General features: G+C 36.3%; 7 protein-coding genes across 7 annotated transcripts; 3 read left to right on the top strand and 4 right to left on the bottom strand.

The window, feature by feature from the left end:
• Positions 1–243: 243 nt before the first annotated feature.
• On the bottom strand, positions 244–2,660 carry LOC106614548 (tRNA:m(4)X modification enzyme TRM13 homolog). Its single transcript, XM_014230341.3, has one exon. The coding sequence runs from the start codon at positions 2,599–2,601 to the stop codon at positions 1,282–1,284; it is 1,320 nt and encodes a 439-aa protein (XP_014085816.3). The 5' UTR covers positions 2,602–2,660; the 3' UTR covers positions 244–1,281.
• A 226-nt stretch (positions 2,661–2,886) lies between these two features.
• Etfb (Electron transfer flavoprotein beta subunit) lies at positions 2,887–4,151 on the top strand. Its single transcript, XM_014230402.3, has 2 exons — positions 2,887–3,057; positions 3,227–4,151. The coding sequence occupies exons 1-2, from the start codon at positions 3,007–3,009 to the stop codon at positions 3,935–3,937; spliced, it is 762 nt and encodes a 253-aa protein (XP_014085877.1). The 5' UTR covers positions 2,887–3,006; the 3' UTR covers positions 3,938–4,151.
• A 232-nt stretch (positions 4,152–4,383) lies between these two features.
• On the bottom strand, positions 4,384–6,098 carry Drice (Death related ICE-like caspase). The gene has a single exon (XM_014230399.3). The coding sequence runs from the start codon at positions 5,864–5,866 to the stop codon at positions 4,880–4,882; it is 987 nt and encodes a 328-aa protein (XP_014085874.1). The 5' UTR covers positions 5,867–6,098; the 3' UTR covers positions 4,384–4,879.
• Positions 6,099–7,726: 1,628 nt separating this feature from the next.
• St2 (Sulfotransferase 2) lies at positions 7,727–9,128 on the bottom strand. Its single transcript, XM_014230400.3, has 3 exons — positions 8,560–9,128; positions 8,386–8,500; positions 7,727–8,320 (listed from the first exon to the last, which is right to left on the bottom strand). The coding sequence occupies exons 1-3, from the start codon at positions 8,892–8,894 to the stop codon at positions 7,781–7,783; spliced, it is 990 nt and encodes a 329-aa protein (XP_014085875.2). The 5' UTR covers positions 8,895–9,128; the 3' UTR covers positions 7,727–7,780.
• A 2,470-nt stretch (positions 9,129–11,598) lies between these two features.
• On the top strand, positions 11,599–17,504 carry LOC106614542 (uncharacterized). Its single transcript, XM_014230333.3, has 5 exons — positions 11,599–12,809; positions 12,884–13,032; positions 15,832–16,111; positions 16,716–16,970; positions 17,192–17,504. Exons 1-5 carry the CDS (start codon positions 11,964–11,966, stop codon positions 17,270–17,272), a joined length of 1,611 nt encoding a protein of 536 aa, XP_014085808.2. The 5' UTR covers positions 11,599–11,963; the 3' UTR covers positions 17,273–17,504.
• A 1,794-nt stretch (positions 17,505–19,298) lies between these two features.
• LOC106614540 (ADP-ribosylation factor-like protein 3) lies at positions 19,299–22,418 on the bottom strand. The gene is made up of 5 exons (XM_014230331.3): positions 22,278–22,418; positions 20,639–20,767; positions 20,343–20,474; positions 19,990–20,226; positions 19,299–19,875 (listed from the first exon to the last, which is right to left on the bottom strand). Exons 1-5 carry the CDS (start codon positions 22,278–22,280, stop codon positions 19,837–19,839), a joined length of 540 nt encoding a protein of 179 aa, XP_014085806.1. The 5' UTR covers positions 22,281–22,418; the 3' UTR covers positions 19,299–19,836.
• On the top strand, positions 22,417–24,137 carry LOC106614539 (RCC1 domain-containing protein 1). Its single transcript, XM_070105743.1, has 4 exons — positions 22,417–22,834; positions 22,905–23,439; positions 23,510–23,585; positions 23,641–24,137. Exons 1-4 carry the CDS (start codon positions 22,759–22,761, stop codon positions 24,106–24,108), a joined length of 1,155 nt encoding a protein of 384 aa, XP_069961844.1. The 5' UTR covers positions 22,417–22,758; the 3' UTR covers positions 24,109–24,137.
• The last annotated feature ends 1,306 nt before the right edge of the window (positions 24,138–25,443 follow it).

Consider the following 25,443-nt stretch of genomic DNA (forward strand, 5'->3'; position numbering starts at 1 on the left):
TCAGTGGCTAGGCGATCGCGTTATCACTTATGCGGTGGCTTAGGTCGTAAGCATGAAGGAGTTAAGGTCAATCCGAATACGAGCATTTACGTGCGGATCCTGAAACTCATGAGACTTGATCTTTATTTTTATTTTATTTTATTGTTTGACATTTTAGCTAATCTCAATTCAGTTACTTAAATAGCTTATTTTAATCACTGAAATATTTAGAATATTTCAGGAAAATATGTTCATATGTTTGGGTTTATTGCATATTTTCTTATTTATGCGTATTTATACAAATGTGAAAATCATATTTAAATCATACATTCATAAGTACACGTACGCTGATTCTTGCATACATTTAACGCCATATATAGTGCATAATATGAAAAAAATTAAAATATTATTTTTACTCGTTAATAGGTCATGTTGCCAATTCTCCTTTCTTTTCTTTTCTTCAATTTCTGATTTTTAGCATCATCGTGAGGAAGCAGCTTGTGGCAACATTCAATTCAATTTCATTCATTTTTATTTTAACTTGAGTTTCGTGCATTTGTGGTAGGAATTTCATATGAAAATCAAATTTGTTTGATCAATCGTTTTGTAGCGTCTGCGATTTTTTTTGGTCGCTTGCGTGAATGTTTGATTTTTTTTACAAAAGGCATATTGAGGAACATACATACATACGTGTACATATGTATATGCAAATATATTTGGACATGCGAATGGTGGAAAGGCAATGTCAAGAATATTCACATATAAATTGATATTTTAAAACTTGTAAACGACAATAGCTCTTTGACTTCACAGATTAGACACTATTCCTTCATTGTTGTTGTTGTTGTTGTAGCGGCAGAATTCTGCCGAGTTGACAGTGTTTGGTCGGATAAGATCCGGGTCCGTTCCGTTTTTTGCAAATACACATCCTAGCACAGATGTAGTTTTACTCCTTTTTAATTTATGTAAACCTTTTTTATTAAATTTCTTTTTATTTAATTCTAATTTTTTCCTCATTATATAAATGATCTTTAAAATCCGTTATTTCGTTTTGTTATTCTAATTTTTCTTAACACGCATGCCAAAGAACATCTGCACATACATATATTAGCCGTTTCTTTATAAGGTGGTGAAAATTTACTTGGTTCCTGCTTTGAGTAGTGGTTTGTTGAATTCGATTATCATGAGGGGAAGGTACCTTTTTGATGTGGTGTGATTGAATTATCGAATTTGCGTATTTTCGATGTTCCCTTTTAATAATTTACATTTTAGCACAGCTAACATTTGCGCCTTCTCTATTTATTAACATTCTCTGGTTTTTCTGGCTAGCAAACAAACATTTTCCAGTGTCACATCACGCGCAACATAGTATTTAAGCTCCGCTTCAAAACCATGTTCTGTCAAATACTGCAGTCGACCATAGTCGATTATGCGTTTGCACATGTCACCGATGCGCTCTCGCTCAGACAAACTCAGTCGTTGCGTCTTATTGGCATCGATAATTTCCGTGGGGGTGTGTGATTGCTCCTCTAGCGCACGTCTACGTTCTCGACTCATACCGGTACCGCATATCGCCCAACTAGCCATTTTACTAATCACTGCAAAATCTCGGCACGTCAGTCCGTTTGCTTGTAAGAAGCTTTTACCCACATAAGCTTGCCAATCGCAGCGGTGATGACAACATAACGCTATTAATACATAGCCAGTGTTTGGTGTTTTGTCATTTGAGTCGTCACTTACATGTTGTGTAATGCAACGCAAAGTCAAATCCGTAGCAGCGCCACATAAATGCTTTGATACTGCTACACAACGCTTTGAGCGACGTAATAGCTCCAGTCCGTTCATACGAAAATCAGCAATATCTGCACGTATCCGATGGACCAGCGTTCGATCTTCGATCTTGTTGTCTTTTTTGTGACGCAGCGACATACGGTCAACAAGCACGACTTGTGAATCGGGTATGGTTTCCAGCAGTTGTGCTAGGTAAAAAGTCAATTGACCCTTACCAGCTCCAAACTCTATATAACTTGTGCATTGTTGTATTTGTTGGTCGTTATCAAGTACTCCCAGTAAAGCCGCTGCCTGCAACAAATGCTTTCTCGCTTCCGGGCCATATGTAGTGTTAGCCAGTTCTTCGTCCAATAACTTATGACTGAATTCTAATGATGCTATTTTGTTTTCAACATACTTCGTATAAAGCTCTTTAATACGTGCCACTATTCCGTAGAATTCTTCATCGGCTAATTCATTTATTCTTAGCTTGCTATAATCCGGTGCGTCGCTATCAACCTCGCCAGCATTAATGCCCTTATCAATATAAGCCGGTGTGTCACCTTTGTCGCGTGCATTACATATTTTAAGATGTTTTTGTAGTTTATTCTTAAATACAGTATGTTTTGAGTCTAATGGACATGGTATCCGGGTTTTATTAGGGCTTGCTTCATCTTGTACAGGTAGTGCTGTGTCAATCGCCGGTTGATGTTCTCCACAATATTTTTCACCAGTTTTTACTGTCATTTTACAAAAACGTTTCTTACGCTGCACCCAATGGGCGCAATTTGTTGTAATTTCACCGGCATTTTCTTCAATTTTAGCCTTTTTAGCCTTCACTTCGGTTCCCATCACTTTTCTTGCGTTTCTTATTATTTGACCGAAAAACAACGTGTCAGCTGTTAATTTGTTAGTACAGAGTGATCAAAACAAATTAATATTAAAATAAAATTTGTGTTAAGTGTTATTACAATATTAATGACAAAGTCAATTTTACTGATTAACGGCTGTCAAACAAAACAAAAAAAGTTTTTTTTTTTATTTTTATGTACTTATAACAGAATTTTTTACTAAAACACAATAATAATTCTAAATATTTAATTTCTCGGCTGGCAGTGCCGTTGATCGCTCAACCTTTGGACCTGTCATTTATTGCAGGGTGCCTTATCTAATTTTAGGAAAACCACAGTGAAAAAGTTTAGTAATTGAGTTAGTTCACTTAAGTGCCTTTTTAATTTGTGGAAGTAACATTAGAGAATGTCTCGTGTCCTTGTTGGAGTAAAGCGTGTGGTCGACTATGCCGTGAAGGTAATTAACAGGTTGCAGGATATATTACTAACGACAGGTTGTTTTCTTTGGGAGCTTATCAATAAATCTCCATCTTTTGCGTAATCAAAAACACAGCAACCGATCGTATATTTATTTCGCTTAATAATTGGTCCATGATGTCCAGAATTTTAATAAAATACTATTTTAGGTACGAGTTAAACCTGACAAGACTGGTGTGGTCACCGAAGGAGTGAAACATTCGATGAACCCTTTCGATGAAATTGCAGTAGAAGAGGCTATTAAACTAAAAGAAAAAAAGATCGCCTCTGAAATCATCGCCGTTTCAGTGGGTCCAACACAATCTCAGGAAGTGATACGTACTGCTTTAGCAATGGGTGCTGATCGTGGAGTACATGTTGAGGTTTCGGGCAAGGACTACGACTTATTGCAACCAATTCATATATCTAAGATTTTGGCAAAGTTGGCCTTAGACGAGAAAGCAGACTTGATAATCGTAGGTAAACAAGCCATTGATGATGATAGCAATCAGACAGCACAAATGACCGCTGCCGTTCTCGACTGGCCTCAGGGCACTTTTTGCAATAAAGTCGAAAAGACCGATGCTGGCTTGAACATTACACGCGAAATCGATGGTGGTTTGGAAACGATAAAGACGAAGATTCCAGCTGTACTGAGCGCTGACCTACGTCTAAACACACCACGCTATGCAACATTGCCAAACATCATGAAAGCTAAAAAGAAGCCATTAAAGAAAGTTACACCAAAGGATTTGGGTGTTGATACCACACCGCGCATTGAAGTTCTCTCTGTTGAGGAGCCACCTGTGCGCCAAGCTGGTGCTTTAGTGCCAGATGTGGATGCCCTTGTTGGCAAATTGAAGGAAGGCGGACACGTCTAAACATGTTTGTGTTAATTCAATCAAATTTAGAAAAGTGCATTTATAAAATTTAACTTATAAATATTTTGATTATTTCCCCCTTTTTTTATTTACTATACCCTATTAAAAATCGTAGAAAATTTAAATTCAATTTTACTTTGTGTATATAAATAATTAGTATTGTATAAGTAATTGGAAGTAGAAATATATTCGTATTGCGAATTAGAGCAGCTAAGTAAGCGGTTTGATTGTTCTCACAATTCGTGTATCTCACTCATACAGTAAATACTAGAATTCCTGTATAAAAACGTTTAAGCTGCAGTGTTTTGTTTAAATTTGGAGTCCACGACTTATTTAATTCAATATCATTGTCATCTAATTAGTTATGTTGAAATGACGGAATGCTGTATCTTCCCCATAAAAGGCAGCTACTCGAGGTCAGGGTCGTTACAAAAACATTTAAGGAATTATATATTTGTATAAATTGTCTTTATTTATATTGGATCTATTACAAATGGCAGTATATACTATACATATACACAGACTTTGTACATAGCGTCCAAAGAAGCTTCCTTATATTCTAAAGTGGCTTCTATTTTCCAAAAGTATAAAAAACACTATATATTGATTAATTCTTAAAACTAAGTTAGTGCAAGACGTAGCACAATTTAGAATGACTCCCAAACGATTTGGCTACGGACCGGAATATGTATTATTGATAGAAATTGGCATGTTTATATCTTAGGACACACAGACATACAAATGTGTTTAGTTATGATCTTTTTTAAGTATATGTATATACCTATAGTATATCGTGCAATATCTAAAATGCTTAGTAAATGAAGCTTAATCTTTCGCTTAAATCAAGCAAGTAAGTCTTATTACTAGAATTTGAAGTTTGCAAAAAACGATTAGTGGCTTCACTTGGTCACTAATATATAAAGCAGCTATAAAATGGCAGGCTTACCGCAAAGCCCCCTTTTCACCGAAACGTAAAATGCGGGTTAACATTGTGGTAATGCACGGTATCTGCTTTTGCTGATGCATTTCTGGATTGTCCGGAGTGCAGGACTCAAAATTAACTGCAACCCGTTGGCACACAAAAGTCAATAATGTTAGTATATCCAAACGTTTACCATTGGCTGCCAACTCCGCGCAAAGTGACTGCATAAACCATGATCCACGTGTAGTATTGCGCCATGAGTAAAATCCCGGTATGGTCGAGTAAGCAATCAAGAAATCTGCATGCAAAGGAATTTTGTAGCTCATTGACGTCTCACCATCGGTTTCCGTACGATTGATGCGTTTCATTGTGACACCAGGGTCAAGTCGATCACCTTGGCAAGCTTGTATGAAGAATAGTTTCGGTTTGCCAGCCAAGCTGGGGCAATGTTGTGGTGTAAAGTATGACCAAATATTATCTAATTTATATTGCACATCCTTTGCGTATATATAACCAAGTTCGCCATGCGAGAGTATCGCAACCAAAATGCAATCGTTATCCCTATGATCTTGCTGGGAAACCCATTCTATATGCTGCTTCAACTGTTTGAGGCTACAATCTTTGAACACTTTCACATCAAAATCCAACTGTTTAAGGACTCGTGCTAAATTTTCACAATCCACATTTGTACCTGCACGCGATTTTAATGTTGGTACTTCGAAATTCTCATGATTAAAAATCAGCGCTATTCCACGATTTTTGTGTCGCATATTATATTCGGCTGCATGTCGATCGGTTACCATGTTCGCTGTGTAACTATGATAGCTACTACCGAAGCCATTTGCAAGTTGGCCTATTGCACCACCACCGAATGTGCCACTGCTGCCACCAGCCCCAGTATAATATCCACCTGCACCACTATTTGAAGAACCAGACGCAGAATTCAGCGAACCGAAGGCGTCTATTAAGTCATTAGTTCTACCAACTTGATCCTCTGACACGCTCATTGTTGTTGTTGTTTTCGTAAAATGTCTTGAAGTTTCAAATAAAAGTTGCTGATACCCTTTAAGGAGATGAGTCACGATATTCCTATGTACATATATGCACACACTTTGTTTAATTTGAATATAAATATTAACAAAACTTTACGTCCGCTCGTTCGCGTTGCTTGTTGTATTTTGATGGGTTTTGTATACGCTTTCTTCTATTCAAACGCTTGCATCTTTTCTTTTGTTTGCAATTTCATTGCATCTGTCAAATGTTGATAAGCAGGGTTGTATTTGTATTGATGTTATATCGAAATTAAAGTATTCGTTCAAATAAACCGATGTTGCACCAGAGAATGTACATAGGTTATATATTATATATATTACATTCTCTGGTTGCACTTCGTTTGCATGAATTATTTGCGTTATAAACGAAACTACAAAAAAATGTTGTTATAGTCAAACTGAGCGAAACTCCAATACATTAAAAGAATTAGTGTGGAATCTAACACAAATACAAGGTGCCACTCGTAAGTCTTACGCGTATGAAAGGGATGAATCCCACATACCCAAAGTTTCAGTTCAATTTGTCAATTCGGATTTAGCAGAAATCTCTGGCTATGGTAATTAAGGTATTCTAGTCTAGAGACATGAATTTTAGATAATTTTTAAAGTGTCGCAAAAAAGAGACAATCAATATGTTTACTATCGATTTTTTTTTTATCAGTTATTAATTAATGTTACAAGAGATCAGAAAAAAATTTAAAAAAAAATTGGCACATGAGCATACCCATAACTTAAACCCTCCTAGTCATCTGAAATGAAAAAAAGATTATTAATTTGCAGCGTTATCGCAATGTATAAACTAGCGATAAGTAAAATAATTTTTTTTTGACAAAATGGCGAATGATTAAAAAAAAAGAGTTTTTCACCTCTTTTTTATTTTCTCGTATTTTTTAAACATAGTAAAAATTTAAATTTCACGATTTCAACCCTCCTAGCAGCCTGAAACCAAAAACAAAAAATTATTAATCTAGAACAAGGTCGTAATGTCTGGAACTACCGAAAAGTTTTCAAATTTTTACGAAATGGCGACTGTCTGAAACAAAAAACAATCTTTGTACCACTTTTTTCACTGTTTCGAATTTTTTTTAAATTTGGGCATATGGCCAGTTCCACGCATAGACAAGTCGATAAAAAAGACTCTCTAAAATTTCAGATAAATCGGTCCAGTAGAATATGAGTAATCGTCGGTATCCTTTTGAAAAATGTAGTTTCGAGAAAAGCGCGTTTAAAATTTCAGCTCCGGTCGAACCAGTTTGCATGCTGGGTCAGCAAAATATCTACATATATCTCCGAAAATATTTTGAATTTTGAAAAATCGTCTTGTAGACATATTTTTGAATATTTAAACTTTGAAAAAAAAAATTGATTTATTCAAAAGGTGTAAATTTGGAAATTATGGTGAATAACAGGGAGAGCGATTTCACCAGGTTCTAAAAGTGATGAAAAAAACATATCCAAGTTGATCTTGCTCTTTGACATTTTACATTCTGTTTACTTCGCAATTTTTTCAATATAAAACTTACATTATAAATCTAACTGTTATTTTATTTCATGTTTTCCGATTTTTCCAATGTAACATGGAAATAAAGATTTAAAATTAAACGAGAGCTAATCCTACAAAATCGTTGATAGTTTCATGAATTGCGAGCACAAATACATAAATCCAAAATCGATTTTATATCAAGGGCAACAAAACCACTGCAGACCATTATAATGAATTAGTTTAATTATTTTTAATGTTTAGATTCCAAAGTCACGATATTTCTCTAACTCACTTACCCTTACATAGAACTATAAATAATATTTAAGAACATATAAAAATATATAAAACCATGTTTAATCAATTACTATATAATTCAAATGAATTAATTACTCATATTCGAAAATTAGTCCACTTTCTGCAGAGTTTCGCTCGATCCATTCGTCGAAGCGTTTCGATGACTCCGCTGTTAAATAATTCCGCCAATCACCTATATTGCCTTTTCGTATGAATTTACTTTCATCGCCGCTTTTAACGATGTTATTGTTTCGACCATCGTCGATATTATTCAACAAGGGTTCCAAATTTACCGCAGGGTTCGCCTGCATTTTGTCAAATTTCAAATGCTCACAAATGCGCGCTAAGTCCACATCGGTAAGTTGATAGTCCACATTTAGAAATTTAGCGCAACGACGTACGATTTTCGGCAGATCGCGCTTCATGTCTTCGTATTTCAAAAACAGTATATTCGTATCGTTGCGACGCTGCCAGAAAGGCAAAACGTGATTCCAGTATGAGCCCATAGGCGAGCGTTCATCCAAGAAAAGCTCGAGAAAGTCATCGAAAGGACCTTTGAGGCCATGCACCAACTTACAGTAGTGATAGAAAGAGACGCAGAGATCTTTGGGATTGCGTGCTGTGTAAATAATCTAAAATATATAAAATAAAGATAACGTCTGCCAGTTATTGTGTTAACTGAATTCCGCTTAATTACTTTGGGTTTCACCGTATCGAAACCGCGTGGCAGCAAGTCCCACGTAAGATGTGAACGTCCAAAACGTGGACGTGGCATATTACGCATAACATCAACGGTGTTGCCAATTGAGTTTCTACATAATTTATGTTGTGTGAAAGAGAAAAACAAACGATAACCTTTGATACGACTTACGTCACCCATTCATGATGATCCTCGCTAAAGAGCGCCGACAGCTCAATTAAGGGCGAACGCAACTGTTGTATCTGTTTGGCGCCTTCGAAATCCAATTTGTTGCCCAGCAGCCAAATCATCTCCTGAGCCCAAGTGGAACCCGTACGCGGATAGGAGATCATCCACACATCGTCCTCGTTTATGGGTAAATCGCGTATGGACTCCGCAATGCTCGTAAATTTACGCGGCACCACCACATGCCCGGGCAGCACCTCAATGAAACACTCCTTCTTGGGGAAGAGCGCATCAATGCGTGCGGCAATGTCTTTGTCCAATTCTTTAAATGTCAGCTGCATTTTTTCGAATCTGTGATCGCAAGTCTCAAGTCGGAGCGACTGTATCACATCCGTTTGGGTTGAGGTTTGGCGAAAAACTGTTGCGCTTGTTGCACGTAGCGTCACTTCAAAGTGTTAGAAATCGCGATGCTAGCTTGCTGCTATGCAGCAGTTCAGTAGGTGGCAGGACGTGATGCACGCGGCTCAAGTATCACTTTATATGTGAAAATCCAGAAAATCCATGGAAGTGACAGTGAAAGCCAAAAACTGTTTGCAAAGCATTTGCTTCGCATCCGCAGCGTGTGTTTTTTTTTGTTAAACATTTTTATAGATACGCCGGAGGCGACTGCATTTGGACCCACAACAAACCGGTTCAAATGCAAGCGACCATAAAATAGATATATGGTACAATTTATATATATATATACCATATGTATTCGTCTATGCATGTAAGTTGTCAACGGAAGCTTTGTACTCCTCCCACCGTGACGTAAAAAACGGTACTTTTCGTAAAAACGGCACATTCAATTCATAGTTAGAGATATTTAATGGACACTCAGGCCAGCTTTTATAGCTCACCGATTAAGTTAATTGTATAACAACAACACAGCTAAGTTTAAATGGTGAGCGATCAAAAAAAAAATGTTGTTTCTAACAGGAGACCTCCTCAAAAGGAAAGGTAAACTTCCGGTGTTTATAATAAATATGATAAAGCTTTTCAAAAAATGTATGAAGTGTTCGATGACAGCTCAAAATTTATGATATCCCCCATTTTCGTCGAGCAACTTCAAGACTAACGCTACAAATTAAACGGAGGAATTTATTCTAAACTCCAAAGACAGTTCGATTGAGAATTTAGAACATATCACTTCTAAAAAGTTCTAAAAATAGATAAACATAGCTTTGAAAATGTTTTCTTCTATTTTTTTAAGCAATCGGTTTAAAATAGTTTTGGTAAAAAGAGCAGTTTCAAGTAGCTAAGGTATTCCTTATCATAAACACTGTATAAACTAACTTATCTGTGTTTTTGTTAAAAACCTACGACTGTGAATGATGATGGAGGATCTAACAGTATTATAGTATATATCTAACAGTTTATAGTATTATCCGCATTTATATGTTGAAAACGACCATATCCAAGAATTCCTCACTTTAGCGAGAGCTTCGGAGATTTTTATTATGTGGAAATCAATTTCGGTTGACAAGCTCGTTGCCTTGTAAAGAAGTAAACTCGGCTTGCCTCTTTTTACATTCATGCTCGATATTACAGCCGAGTTCATAAACATACTTCAGTAATGAGGAACATATTTGAAAGTCTCTTGACGAATAAAAATGCAAGGTATTTTGAAACATATAAGCTTAGCAGGAAGGGATGTCCTTATCTCCTTTCCTATCCCAATAATATTGAAATAAAAGAATCCATGGACTGGATTATTTTTACAAAGCCAATAATACGCACAAAAACGATTATTAATAATTAGATTTTATGTGATGTGAAAATGAACGACAAGATATTATTGTATCTCTAGTTTTCTCGATGACGGCGTTTGATATCGATAGTTAAGTCCGGAAAACAACTCCGATGAGCATAAAAAAAAATTCTTGATTGTATGCTTAGTTACAAACTACAAGTATAAAACGAGCTCTTTGAACAATGAATGTGGTCATATAGAGTAAGGATTTCCAATCGACGAAGGAAAAGTAGAGCTCAGAAATGCTTGAAGCACTCTCTAGAGCCATATTAAATTAGCTCTGCGACCTTACCTTATAGTTGGGATACATACGCGGAATGAATACGGAGAATGTTCTCGTCGTCGGACAATTAATATGTTTATAAGAGCTGTATCAACTAGTCAGCTTATGGCGGTCTTCGATACTCAAGAGCTTTCAGTCAACAGCTTTGACATTTTTAGTGTGTTTTTCGGTAAAGACAACTATTTATATTTTGCACGCTTACTCCTCATTCCGCGTACCATCGAACTCTCCCTTGTATATAATAAGCTTATGAAATCTTGTAGACAGCCATGAAAAGTAAATAAGGCGTAGAATTTATGGTTGTCTTTTAAATATTTTTGATAATATCCCATTTATACCCTATCGATTCGTATGTATGTATGTTTGTGCATTACTGAAAACTAGGTAAGCGATTTGCATAAATTCTTATTTTTAAACGCTTAAGTTGTAGTAATCTGTACAGCAAAACCGACTCAAAGGCCATCAGAAGACTGCATACATACTATGTACATACCTACGAAACGCCAAGGTAAAATAATCATAAATATTTACATATAACATCAAAAATGTATGCATGTGTGTAAGTGCGGGCTTGATAAGTGCAAATTGCTAACCAGCGGTATTCTGAAAGAAAGTAGGTAAACCACTATCAAAACACACAATCTGAGCCACTTCAAGCGCTTGAGTTGAGTAGTTGCGGCTCAACGAAAATATATAACGCTTACAACATATGCACTCACACAACCGGATACATAGCTAAATTGCGGTGAAATGTTGCTCAATGCGCTGCAGCAACACTGACGTGTACCGCACTGAGTCGGCGTTATGCCCTCTTGGTTTCTTAAGCCACAACTTGCAGTGTTCTCGGCGCTTTGTGTTTGTCAATCGTTGTGATTTCACTCAAGTTGCAGACTAGCCAACTCGCGCTGCGCTGAGGTAAGCTCGTGAGACGACGAGCGATATTTTGAGTTTGACTTGTGAACGGTGGCTCAAGAAGTGATTCACATTTACCTGCGGCGCAGTGGAAAGAAAGTTCCTTAGAAAGTATAACGTCTTTAGGCGGTGCGAGCGCGTGGCAGTAGTTTTTCTTCTTGCCAAGTAAACGGACGCTTTCGCGCATGCGCGGTGCTAACTACAATAAATAAATACATATATATACACTTGCTTGTTGTTGCTTTTTATTAAGCGCTCTTACGTTATTATAGAGCTGAGTTTTTGGTGCTACAAATATTTGTAATTGTTGCGCGCAGCCGCGTTCGATCGACTAAAGTCAGTCGCGTGTAGCAAATTTCATCAAAACAATTTAGACTTTGCGTCGTGCGTGCGAATTGTGAAAGTTAAACTCAACAAACAATTATGTTGCTATTGCGAAAGACTGTCTTCCTGTTGGCGTTGCTTTGCGTCAACTTGTCCTCTATCCACTCAGCAAAGCAACAGCAAGATGATTCGAATCCACTGCTCGACATGGCTTCCATGTTCATACAGGAGGCGTTGAATAGCCAAACGGGTAATGATGGTGGTGGTAGCGCCGGTGGCGGCGCTGGTCTTGCTGGCGTCGCCTCGCTTATAGGCAGTTTCATGAATGCGAATGCAGGCGGTGGTGCGGCTGGACAGGGCAAAGCGTCTGCAGCCGGCGCTATGCAAATACTCTCCGGTATCGGCAGTTTGTTAGCTAACGCTGGTCAAAATGGTGCACGCTCTGGTGGCGGCGCAGTTAGTGGTGGTGGTTTCGATCCAGCTATTATCGGTAATGTGCTCGAAATGTTTACCAACAGCGATTCGGATTCAGATGCGGCAGGCGCTGGCGCACGTAGTAACGGTGGCAGCGATTCCGGCATTGGTTTGGATTCGATACTGCAAATTGCATCGGTCTTCATGAATGCCAACAACGGTGGCAACGGTAACAACCAGCAGCAGCATCATCAGCAGCGACGCGCTACGCATGCGAATGTGAATATGCGCGAAAATGAAGTTGAGGACTCGGAAGATAATGGTGGTTTCATGAGCCTGCTGCCGTTGGTCATGCAGGCTGTTAGCTCGTTTGCCGGTCCTGAGGGACAACAGACCCAGGAGAAACACAAAGGTCACGCATGGGTGTTGCCGCCATTCTTGGAGCATCTGCACGTTGTATGGGATCACTTCTCGAATTCAGAACTTGCCGATGCACTTTACGAAAAATCGGGTGTGAATAAGATTTTGAAGGTAGAGTCATTGCATTGGCGTACTGAACTCTCTGCATAAACTCGCTTTATTATTTTTTTTTTATGATACAACAGGGATTCAAGGGGCGCGACGGCAAGTTGGACTATGACAAACTTTTCGATTCGCTGAACAATCAATCGTTCCGCAGACGTTGGATCAAGTCGGCGACGCTCTATTTGGCCGATTGGACGAGTTATTTGGCAAATCCGGAAGTCTATCTCAAGTAAGTGTTTCTTAACTAAGACTACTTTGATTCGTGTAATTACAAGAAATTACAGTTATTACAGCTGATTATTAAAAAAGTAAACAAGAACGCACATTCTAGCTGAGCGCTTGAGTGTGAGCGCATTTCTAGTCTCAGCCCACAATTCGCTCATTCTCTTGACTTTGAGAATGAGAAAAAAAAAAACAACACAATAAGAACACAAACACAGAGCGTTCCGCAAACGCCTTTCTTTTTGTCATTCTCATCACTTAAGTATTTACGATTTTCTCCACACCGGTTTCTTTACATTTTTTTTGGTTTCCTTGACTTTGGCGCGTAGTCTTACTCGCACAAAGATTTGCTGTAACTAAAGTGTTGACCCACTTTCTGTCATTCGACTTGCAACTTGTTTGCTGTATATACAAGAACCGGTGCGTTAATAGCAGGCTCCCTCGATTGTCATGCACGGTATCGTGCAATTCCTCCCACCTCACCTGTTTAACGTACTGCCTCGTCTTCATCGTCGTGGTTTACTTTGTCATCGAAAGCGTTAACACCTCACCGTTACTGGCGTCGCACACGATTTACTTAATTTATTTAAACGCGTTACAGTTATTCGGTTAGCGTCTTATTCTAAATAGTGAAAAAAATATTAATTTCATTTTGTCACGACTCGTTTTGTGCCCTATTTGGCGAATTTATTAAAGCGCGAAATGAGGTTGGACACAATGGGTTCTAATGAAGTTTCAGTGTTGAAGAATTGATTTCCTGCTAAGTTTATATAAGTGTGAATCTAACGGAGTCAAGTTTTTAATATTTAGTACTTTTTAATTGTATTAGAATTAAGACTTTTTCGCTTTTTGTTGGGAATTTGATGGTATATTAGAATTGCTAATATTTATACTGACAGCTTGACAGCTGTTAGTTATAATTTAAATTCTTTCAGTCGGCTTTTAAATTTTTGTAATTAAATGATTCATGAATTAATTTAATAATTTCGTAAAATCGCTATCAGTAAGAAATTTGTATAATTGAAATTTTTATTGTTACGAAACTTCGAGCCGTGATCCACAAAGCTACAAATTATTTAAGATCTGATTAAGTATATTAGAAATGTAGATTACGTTAGATTAGTTTCGTTACTTCACTTTTTGGCATTTTAGTTGACAGAAAATAATTTAGGCCGTGACGTCATAAACGTAAGTAGAGGGAATATCTTTGTCAACTATGACTGTGAAATAAACTTCCAGTATAGGTGAGATTGCTAATCGAATTTTTATATAATGTTGTTGGAATTTGTGAGAATGACTAAACATTAGAATGACTAAGGTTTTAGAGAGAACTTTTCAAACGTTGTTTCATGAATCACCTATGAAGTGCCTTTTTGAGAAAGTCTCCAGGGATACTTATTTATCATAAAACATGACATTTTTTTTGAGATTCAGTTTCATCGCGGCTTAATTTCATTAAAGTATCTCACATATTACTCAAAATATCGAAGCACGAATAAATGAGTGCTAGAAAAGGACATGTGCCAAGTCAAACTTTATTTTGGAATCTACATTTTGGCTACAATTATCAATTGCAAATTAAAAAAAAAATCGAAGAATTTCAAACTGACAAAGTTTGAGATGTAGGTGGTATTATGGTCCTACTTCTACCGAATGAGGTAAACAATTTTAAAATTTTCAACAAATTCGAATAACAGTAATTTGTGGGAGCGCGAATTCCACCCAGCTGCCAAGTATTACGTTTACCAACTTTCAACAATTTAACTCAGTTTTTACACAAGTTTATTGTTTGAAAGGACTGACAAAGACATACATCTGGATCTTTTGCCATCATCATCATTTTGATATATCCCAGCAAGCCACCTAAAGGTTAAGTCACCGGTAAATAACCCAACAGCGCTACCAAAGATTTCTGTTAAAGCTGCTATGAGTTTCTAAAGGCCTAATTGACATCGCTAACCGAAACTCTTGTGTCCGTGTGATCGTTCATTCTTTACTTACGCAAAGTCCTAATGAGTTGCACGGTGTGCATATGTGGGTTTTCGTGCTAATTCTTTCAATATATTCGAGTTTCGGTAGCTGTGGCTTGCTGGGATACAGCTCTATATCTACCTCGATTAGTTTTAGTTAAATTACAAACAACCGTTACTAAAAAAATAACATCTATAATTAAAATACTCGCTTTTTGGGAATTTATTTTTCTTTCGAGTAAATTGGCAAAAATTTCGAGATTGAAATTATTAAAATAAAATAACGTAGAGTCAAATAATAATTATTAAAAAGTAAAATATGTACAACAACAATGAAAATAAGGCAATAACGAAGAGTCGCCACAATGACCAAACATATCATCATTAACTCTTATTTTTTGACTTTTAATTTCACCTTTGAATCAAAGCAACACTTTCTAGCGGCAAAATAAATAATGTGAAGAAAAACACAATATAACTTTTTGGTAGAATGCGCGCAGCTGGAATTAAGAAAAACACACAAAAAATGTAGTAATTTATAACTGACTTTCACTTTGGCTGCGGGCAGACCGCGTAACTTCCCTTCAATGTTTACGTTCACCTTTGTAAATATGTATTGAAGCACATACTCGCATATTAATGTATAATGAAGTATATACTTGAGTAGATGCTTGAGCGCCGTAATATTTATTTAGCTTACTCATAAGCATCCTACATTTATAAATCTACATATGGTGCATACATACATATATTTCCATGGCAGAAATTTAAAATTTTTCTTTTCGTTTTTTTATGATTTTTTATATTCCTCTAATATTGTTGTATTTTACTTCCAGATATATTCAGACAGCGCAATTGATGTTCAACGGTTTTCTCAAATCTCAAGGTTATCCAAAAAGCACTTTCTTCGACCCCAGTCGCGCCAGCGAGACCATCTCAAATCTGTGTGATTATGTCGCCAAGCAACATCTTAATGTTAAGATCGACTCGCGCCAATATGTCAAACCGGCTGTCGGCTATGCCAAAGAATTGCTGAAATTGGGTCAAGCGCGAGGTCTGCTGCAGTTCAATGCTACCGAATTGAGTGACAAACTAACCGATACGCTCAATTTGGAGGTGAGTAGGCGAGCGAATAAATGAGGTTATGCAAATTATCATAGAAATCTTGAATAATGAGTAGTAAGCTGATTGAGAGCTTATATGAGTGACAAAATTAAGTGAGAGCGGTTAGGAAAATAAAAAATCTTAGTAGGAGAGAAAGGTGAAAACAATTAAAACTAATAATCGGTACTATATATATACCCTGAAAATAGTGTATTAATTTCGTAAGACTCAGAAGGAAACGTCGGAGTCCCTATAAAGTGAGTACATAAATGATTAGTGTGTCGAGCTGAGTCGATTTCCGTTCGTCAGGCTGACGTCTATCCGTCTGTATTTATGTGAACTAGTACTCACTTTTTGAGATATCGTCCTTTCCACACGTCCTTTTCTCCCCAAGAAGCTGCTAATTTGACGTAGACGCCAATATCGCCGATAGATAATAGCTGCCATATAAACTGAACGTTCAAAATATAGTTCTTGTATGAAAAACTTTTTTATTTGTGAAGGGAATTATAGCTAGCAACAGATTAAAATATTAATTTCTAAATTCTTCCCTCAGGCTTGTTAGAACTATTGAATGAAAAATTCTACAATTTTAAACTATCTGCTTCCATTACAGGTTATCGAGCCGGTGCTTAAAGTACATCGTGCCTACAGATTTATCTCGAAATCTCCACAATGCGATCGCTATGTGCTCTGTGAATTAAATTCGCCCGAAGAAAGTGCGACTGGCAATGCGCGTGGCCTCATTTCTGGTGTGAGTCCGAAAATCGTGAAGATCGGTAGCATGGGAGCGGCCATATTCATTAGCACCGAAACTGGCACACCGTTCTGGACATTGTTTGGCGTCATAAATGCGCCCTACAACTGTGAGGTAAGTCTAATTAATTAACACATGACTAAATCAGAACCCTGAACAATTTGTATGGAGTCAGTATATATGCAAATGGATGTTACTCGTATGTGTGTGTGACACAGTTTGCATAGCATGATAACAAGTTGATCGAATCAATTTGATAGTGAATTTAATTAGTATTCTACCTACAACGTTTTACATTTACACGCGTTTATTCTTTTCTTCTCCACTCTTTGTAGGTCAAATATCCAGTCGATTGTAGTGGCTTCCACGAGGGCGAGGCCAAAGTGACCACAGAGTATGTACACAATGAGTTGTGAGCGTGGTGAGCTTCTGGGCAGAATTTGGTATTGATCGTTTGAGCACAACAACACGAACGAACAACAAGCTGTGGATGTGATGTTGATCTACAAAGCGGTGATCGTTAAGCGAAAAGCTCACGGCTGCTTATTTTAAAATAAGTTTAGTTAGTTGTTAGTTGTACGTACTTTATAAATAAAATTTAGCCGTTATTAAGATAATTAATAAATATGAAAAACATATGAAAATTGATTAACTTTTTTCTACTTCGTGAGTTCTTGAAACAACTTTTCGAGATAGTGGTTGCACTACGATATGCGTAAGTCATTAATGAAGTATGTTATTGATGTTGTAGCAACATGCATCTCTATTGGTTGGCTATAAATCCTGGTCTGTTCCGATTACGTATGCCTCGTAGTTAGATGAGCGGAACAAAGAACAGTGCGTACCATAAGTGCGTAAGCATCAAGACTATTATATTTATTAATACGTCACGCTCCAATTGGTAAAACATAAATTAATATAAAGAATTTTGAGCTTTATTACGCGCGTGGGTACTTATTACGCATAACTTTTTCTATTAATACTTAAATTATCAATAAATTTCTAATTATCTTTATTAAAATATTTAAGATAAGTTGTAGTTGGTGGTTTGACAAAAGTAAAGTAGTTACATGTTATAAAAAATTTATTTTTCGGGAAAAAGTAGAAGAAATGCATATGAATTTGTAAGATAACTGAGGAACGTGACTGACTAAAATACTCTAGTTAAGAAGAAAGGCGGACTAAGTTCTGATTTGCTCACTTTATTTCCGTATAACTCAAATTGCATACAAAAATTATCAACAGAATTAATTTTCTACTTAAGAAAAAAAGATGCGTTCATACAGACAGACGGACATGGCTAAATTGAATCTGCTCGTCAAGCTAATCATTTATATTTATATAGACAATACAGGGTCTCTGACATTTCCTTCACTTCAAGGATCAAAGATGGGAAATATTTTCAGCTCTTGGCAAAACTTTGTGTTAAAAAATGTTGCAGGATTAGTTATTCGACGTAATTGTTAATTGACTACAAACAGTTGGAAGCGCAGAAATCATTATACTAGTTATATGGGAGTTAGGGGGAAATACTGAACTGATTTTATTCGATTTTAAACCTGGTCACATTATTATAAGGGAAAAAGCCTGCTGAATTTCACAAAGATATTGTACAAATTAACTGATTGTTTCGGTGTATTGTCAGCTTTAAGCACTGAGATACCCGACTACGATGATTTTCAGAAGTAAGGTACCACTACATTTTTCATTCCGATAACTTTATTTATGTTTGATTTATCTATTTAAGGGGTTAGGGGTAGTCAGAATTTTCATAAAATTGATTTTTGCATTTTCTTAAATTATAATAACTTAGAAATATTCTCTGAAATTTTGAAGCAAATTCAACAAATACTTTTCGAGTTATTCGATAATTAGCAAGGGGTTCTCGGGCGCTCTGGAACTGAGTGTAAAACTTCAATTGGGTTTTTCTCAGACCTATGTTTTTTGAACTGGTGACCACTGTAGCACGAAAGCCGTTAGCTAGATTTGATGAAATTTGAGTGTAATTTGAATAAAATTTGTACAGCCTTTTGGAAACATGAAAAACTAGTGGCCGATTGAAAGATTTTTTTTTTATTTAATATATTTTTATAAACAATTAACGTTGGATTTTTTGCAATTGACCATACGATTATCTATTATATTATTAATTTTTTGTCCAATTGATTTTAGATGAGTCTCACTCTTAGTGAGGGTCACCGCAACGAACTTCGGTTGGAACTGGATCAACACAAACTGCCATTACTTTTAAAATTATTAATTTTCTTTCCAAAATTTCTGTCAAATCACATCGAAACCTTATTTAATGATGCTATTTGTTATTCTTATGAAACAAAATAATTTCCTTGCAACAAAACTTATTTACAAGTAAAATAGTAATTTTTTTATGTCTTTGACTACATCTATCCCCATTTAAAGTAAAAAGCACGGACATATATTCGGTTATCATTATTCTATGCAATCGGATCAGTTTAATATACTTATATAACACTATATTTAACTCAAATATTTTCAGGTGTTACACACAAACGTTAGGTCAACAAAACTATTAAGCTTTGTGCTGCACATTGCAAGAGTATAAAAATTCAGTGCTCAAAAAAAGAAAGAAAAAAGTAAATTATACACAAATAAACGTAATGAAAAACTAGTAGTCGTTTTCTAGTAATTGTATTGTGTTATATTTACTCGAATGAAAAATTTTGTTTACATAACTGATTATGGTACTTGAGTTTAACATTTTTCGCTTATTTATTGGTTTATGACTCACATAAACTGTTAGGAATTGAGTGTTTATAAATCAAATGTAACCTAACTATTGAAATTATCAACTACATAGTAATAATACTTTCTAATTACATGCGTAGAGGAACTACAGCAAGCGTAATGCGATTGCCATTGGTTGCGTTAACTTGCTGTTGTTGTTGTTGTAGCTTAAAAGCGATTTGATAGCACTTACAACTGAAAAACTGCATAAACCTTTTCATTTCTTCATATTCTTGCACACCCAATCCATGCCCTCCTGCACAGCGACGAAGCACAACAAACAAAAAAAAACATTACAAAAAGAAAAACAAAAAAAAAGAAAAAAAAACTTTAAATATGTTGCTTATATACTTCTCGCATTGCCACTTACTTTGATGCCCGTGCCATCAACGGCTGAGCAGCCTACTATCTGCCAGGTGCGCTCCTCTAAACGCACCAATTGCGCCGCTTCGGCTACCTCAGAGGCGGTAAGTGCATTCGGTAAATCCTGTTTGTTGGCAAACACCAACAATGGCACCTGCTTCAAGCGATTGTCCATAAGCAATTCGAAAAGCTCACGGTTAGTTTCGGATAAGCGTTCGCGATCTGTACAATCAATTACATAAATCTGTGTAGAAAAAAAGGCGTAAAACAAAAGTGGAATCGATGTATTTATATATTTGCGGTTTCCTAGTTGTGTTGCACTTGCAACATATGTATGTTTTGTGTTTTTTTTTGGTTTACCAATACGTCCGTGTTCGCAAAGTAGTTTTTCCAGTAAGGCCGTATTTTCCACTGACCACCAATGTCCCAGACATTGAGCTTGAAACCATCGGCCGCTACAGATTTGATGTTAAAACCGGCGGTTGGTGTGACCTGTAGCAATTATATACATATATACATACATACATATAAACGTACAAATACGCTTTTACATGCGAATCGAATAACAATCATTAATGCAATAAAATGGTATTTATGGTTGCTGTGCTAGTTTCGATTAAAAAAAGTGCTTGTCGAATGGTTGGCGGAAAATTTACCGTTGCAATATCTTCAGATGCCAATTGCTTTAAAATTGTCGTCTTGCCAGCATTATCTAGGCCAAGTAACAGTATTCTGGCTTCTTTGTCGGGGCTGGGGCGCAATTTGCGCAATAGTGATAGTAAACCCTGCAGCGACATTGAATAATATAGAACAATCGTATGCATATTAGATCAGTAATAAGCAGTTGAGTAGTTTATTGTTTATTAATTTAAAAATATTATAATTTTCGAATATTTTGTTCCTTTATATTTTTTATACCGAAGACAGCAAACTACTTTGAACCAACGCTTAAGTGGTTATATGAACTTGTGAATTTCAAAAAATTGCTTATAAATATACTTATATTTAAAAATATTCTCCGAAAATTTTAAATTGATTCGGTACATAGTTTCGGATATATGAGCGTGTTTGTATTTCGGCTCCTAAAAACGCTATTTTCTCGAAACGCTGTTTTCAGAGTCCATGAAGAAAAATTACCTAAACGGCTGCACCAATCGACTTGAAAACTTCACACAACCTTCTAAGATATACATATTTCTCAGCAATTAAAGAAATCAAATTCAGTCACGACCTTTTTTGGGTAGCCGCCATTTTGTAAAAAGTTTTGAATTCCTTCGATCAAAATCTATATACATCTATTATAATAGATAATTTTAAGCAAAAAATTCTTCTTCACCAGCAGACACCTTTTTTTGTATACTCCTAGAATTCCTCCAAATTTTTTCATAATTAACCACTGATTATAGAAGCACGTTCAGTTCTGCACATCTACATTCTACTTAATTTTTATTTGTTTATAACGCGCTTTTTCTAACTTGCAAGTGGATATAACACCTCAAATAATTGAAACTAATGTATGACTTCATATTCACAATAAAAACGTTGACGAGCACACAACTCTTTACCATTGCAATTAATTTAAATACAACTTTGTATATATATATATGCACATTTTATAATATCTGCATATTTTAGAAACTATTCATTATTTACAACTTAGTTTGATTTATTTTTTACACGAAAATTCTTTGTCTATTACTTCTCGTTACTTTCATTCGTTTGCTCATTATTTATAGTCATAAAATGTTATATATCACATAAAATCAAATGTATATGGTAAACAATACCTAATCACACATTTATTCCCATTTGAAGATCTAAGCCTAATCTATTTTAATAAAAATTAACTTATTACATTTGTTATTAACTTAAAAAATTTCAAAATAATAAACAATAGTAAATATCTCTAACTTTCGTACAAAACAAAAACAGACCAGCAAAGTAACGGATTCAGAACTCATTTCCGCTATGTTCACATATCTCACCAGCTCCAGCTGTGGTACAGCTACCACACTTGCAGTCCACTTACAGTTCCAACCCTGTGGACTGCATTTACTTTGACAGCAGCAAACAGCTGATCAAAATGTAAATAGAAAATTTCTAAAGTGCAGCGCTGGATTTTCCGCTCAAGGAAATTGTTTTGTTTCCATGACAACGGTATCGAAATAAACAAACAACTATTAAAAATTCGTTAATGATTTCACAATTTCCAATATTGAGTTTTACAAAGAAGACACTTTAATGCACGGTATGCTTGCAATATTCACACAATTTTAAATATACTGTATTACTTGCCATTTCTTGAGAAGATGCAGTGACACTCGTATTTCTGTATTTTTAGTTTAACTGGCTAACTTGAGGTTGAATCAAATTTATTGATGCACGAGCTTGGATTATATAAACAGAAACATAACCACCACTATCGGCAAATGAAAGTATACTAACTTACTAACTGAGAGGGCTAACAGCAGATCCACCATACCATTCATTATCTGTGACAGCCGAATATACAGACAGATACATAGGCTTGTTCATGCAGTGCTAGTAGAAATGACAGCGGTAGAGTTTGTGAATTAGTAACATCCGTGAGGTAACGAGGCAACGGTAAAGGGGCATAGATACAATAGTGCTCTATTTATTATGACTGTGTTACGAATCTTCGCGATGATATTTGTTTAGCGATTGTTTTTGGTATTTTTCGCTTTGAAGTGAGCATGTGTCAGCGTCATCAACTACTTTGAAGAGGAAATTTTATTTATATTACAACGGAATACTAATGCTAGCTTTTAGTGGCTTCAATGGCTTCGGCCAGTTCGCCGTTGATGGTCAGCGAAGCGGAAACGCGTTTACAGGTGCGGAAATGCTTATTTTTTTTGCTGGTGTATTTGGTCTTGTTATATGGAAATTTTATATGTTTTATAGGTATATCATTGGAGAAGTCAATGACCGGCGAACAAAGTATTTTACATGTCGCAATCAGTTGGAGCTACACTGCTTATGCTACAGGAAATCAGCTAAGGCTACGTGGCTGCTTGTCTGGCACACCTAATTCAACATTAAGTTTAGAGATTTCGGGGAGCATAGTACAATTAGCCGCCTGTGATAGATTCTGTCTTGTGTTGTGCGAAAATGGCAAATTGTACAAAGTACGCGCTGAGAACGATGCCCAGCTACAAGAGGTTAAGCTCGAGGCCGAAGTGCAAGCATTGCCACAGAAACGAACTATTTTCGGCAAGCTGAAGTCTACTTCGGCGCAAACAGCGCACATTTATATTACGCATATTGCATGTGGTTCGAACATCAATGTCGCTATTAGCGAGACAAATGCAGTCTATAGCGTGCCGAGTAAAATTCATCAATTTCCGAAACATTTTCGGGTGAAACAATTACAAAGTGGATTTGAACATGCGCTCTTACTCAGCGCCAATGGTGATGTCTACAGTTGGGGTAATGGTTTGTGAGTGAAATTTGTGAAAATATTTATTAGAAGTATTCAAAAGAATAAACAAAATACATATTTTTTGCAGTCGAGGACAGTTGGGACACGATGTGCTGCGCCTAGAAGAGACACCCGTGCTGATAGAAGCGCTGGCTGGCATTAAAGTATATATATTGTTGAAGTTCGAATCCTTGTAGTACCAATTTACTTTCCTTGCAGATTAATTTTATAGCTGCTGGTGGTTGGCATAGCGCGGCTATTTCTGCCTTTGGTGATCTCTACGCTTGGGGTTTCAACTCAAATGGCCAATTGGGCATACGTATGTTTAAACCAGGATCGAGTGGAGGCCTTAAACAACCAACAGTATTTACTTTGCCGCAAATTGTCGAGCTGCCAGTGTGTAAATGCCTTCGGAAGAAAGCTAGTGTAGAAAGTGATGACGGCTTGGAAATTGCGAAAGAGGAATGCACACCACTGCGTGTATATGCAGGCGCACGCCACACGCTGCTGCAAATGAATTGCGGTGTGCTCTATGCAACTGGCTGGAATGCATATGGACAGCTCGGTTTGGGGCGCAAAGTGGAATATTGTGATGAATTTGAGCATGTGGAATGTGAAGGAGATAGTCTCAGTGATATGCGCGTAGTTTGTGGCGCATGGTGTACCGTAATATTTAGGAATAGTTGACGAATAAATAGTAAAGTGTTGAATCATAATTGGTTTGTGATTGTAAACTTTTTCTAGAATTGCGGTTATATTTAGAACAATTTTACAGATTCTTACAAATGACTAGAATTGATAGCAGTTAATTAAACTAGTCAGGAATGCACACTTTTATGTAAAAAATAGTATGCCTAAGCAACAATTAGATAATTCGCTGTAAAATAGCGCTAATATGTACATATGTATACATATATAAAAAATTACAGTTAGTGATTAATGCGTGTTTCATAGTAGTAAAGTACTTGTAGCAACAAGTAGTAATTAAATTCGTAATTATTCAGCTATTTTAATTGCTTTATTGGGCATAAAATGATTGAAAGCGAGCGCTTTGCTATTTTAATGATATATTTGCTCGGAATATTAACTATAAAATGTATTTGTAAGCAATAACTTTTGAAGCTGGCAGTTCGGACCATGCCTCTTTCCCTATCTCTCATTCTTTTTAAATGTTTCCAACAACAAAATACTGTTTGATTCCAAGTACGTATTAAAGGGAAAAAAATTTCACATTTTAGTTACATATTTTTTTGTTGTTGTTGCAACATCACCTCAGTTTCGCTTGTAAGCCTCAACAGCCATTAAATGCTCCATAACCTCGTACAGTCATGCAATTATTTCAAATATTAAACTCTCGCATGTGCGAAAACAGATCATATTAGTGCAACATAAACAAAACTACTTAAATTTTAATGATAACACTACCGAAATACATATCAAAACCAAAAACACGCCAACTTCATGCCACAAAATAGAGACGTGTATGTAATCAAGTGAGAATGAGAGCAAACCGATGCTGTGGTTTTCGCACATTTTGCAAACAGTTTAAAATTTTTCGGCAACTGCAGTTCAAACACTTTACTAACAGCAACAACAATAACAGCAACTAATGCACATTTGACTCCGCAGCAGCATTCGGTTAGAACACTATTAGTTTGTTGTTGCAATTGTTACTCTCTTTGAATGGTTGTTGCAGTTGTTGCACAACACGGGTTGTTAGTTGTTTTTGTAGCACAAGGATGAAGTTTGCAAAATTATCAAATTTTCCATACGCTTTGCATTGCTGCGACAGTGTCGAACTTGAAATTTTACCACAAAGTTGTTGTTGCTGCACTAATAGCTGTTAAGTGGCTTAAAGCTGTTTTTGTTTTGGTTGCATGGAGTTTCACCGAAATTTCGCCGGTTTAGTTTGTAGAAGTACTTGTATGTGTGTATAGATGTATGTGAATATTTGTTGTTGTATTAAACATTTCAGAAAGTAGTTTGCTTGAGAATTTCACTTGTGTCTCAGCTCCTTAATGT

This window comes from Bactrocera oleae, chromosome 2, assembly GCF_042242935.1.
Source record: "Bactrocera oleae isolate idBacOlea1 chromosome 2, idBacOlea1, whole genome shotgun sequence".
Taxonomy (NCBI): domain Eukaryota; kingdom Metazoa; phylum Arthropoda; class Insecta; order Diptera; family Tephritidae; genus Bactrocera; species Bactrocera oleae.

Bases quoted from the DNA above. Each gene is read 5' to 3' on its own strand.
- St2 (XM_014230400.3), bottom strand. From the start codon at position 8,894: ATGCAGCTGACATTTAAAGAATTGGACAAAGACATTGCCGCACGCATT. The intron at 8,501-8,559 runs GTAAGTCGTATC...TAAATTATGTAG, and splicing joins GATCATCATGAATGGGTGAC to AAACTCAATTGGCAACACCG. The intron at 8,321-8,385 runs GTAATTAAGCGG...TATATATTTTAG, and splicing joins TCGATACGGTGAAACCCAAA to ATTATTTACACAGCACGCAA.
- Drice (XM_014230399.3), bottom strand. From the start codon at position 5,866: ATGAGCGTGTCAGAGGATCAAGTTGGTAGAACTAATGACTTAATAGAC.
- LOC106614542 (XM_014230333.3), top strand. From the start codon at position 11,964: ATGTTGCTATTGCGAAAGACTGTCTTCCTGTTGGCGTTGCTTTGCGTC. The intron at 16,112-16,715 runs GTGAGTAGGCGA...CTTCCATTACAG, and splicing joins CCGATACGCTCAATTTGGAG to GTTATCGAGCCGGTGCTTAA. The intron at 16,971-17,191 runs GTAAGTCTAATT...CACTCTTTGTAG, and splicing joins ATGCGCCCTACAACTGTGAG to GTCAAATATCCAGTCGATTG.
- LOC106614539 (XM_070105743.1), top strand. From the start codon at position 22,759: ATGCTAGCTTTTAGTGGCTTCAATGGCTTCGGCCAGTTCGCCGTTGAT. The intron at 22,835-22,904 runs GTGCGGAAATGC...TATGTTTTATAG, and splicing joins AAGCGGAAACGCGTTTACAG to GTATATCATTGGAGAAGTCA. The intron at 23,440-23,509 runs GTGAGTGAAATT...TATTTTTTGCAG, and splicing joins TACAGTTGGGGTAATGGTTT to TCGAGGACAGTTGGGACACG.
- LOC106614540 (XM_014230331.3), bottom strand. The intron at 20,475-20,638 runs GTAAATTTTCCG...TAATTGCTACAG, and splicing joins CATCTGAAGATATTGCAACG to GTCACACCAACCGCCGGTTT. The intron at 19,876-19,989 runs GTAAGTGGCAAT...GTCGCTGTGCAG, and splicing joins TTGATGGCACGGGCATCAAA to GAGGGCATGGATTGGGTGTG.
- LOC106614548 (XM_014230341.3), bottom strand. From the start codon at position 2,601: ATGGGAACCGAAGTGAAGGCTAAAAAGGCTAAAATTGAAGAAAATGCC.
- Etfb (XM_014230402.3), top strand. From the start codon at position 3,007: ATGTCTCGTGTCCTTGTTGGAGTAAAGCGTGTGGTCGACTATGCCGTG. The intron at 3,058-3,226 runs GTAATTAACAGG...ATACTATTTTAG, and splicing joins TGGTCGACTATGCCGTGAAG to GTACGAGTTAAACCTGACAA.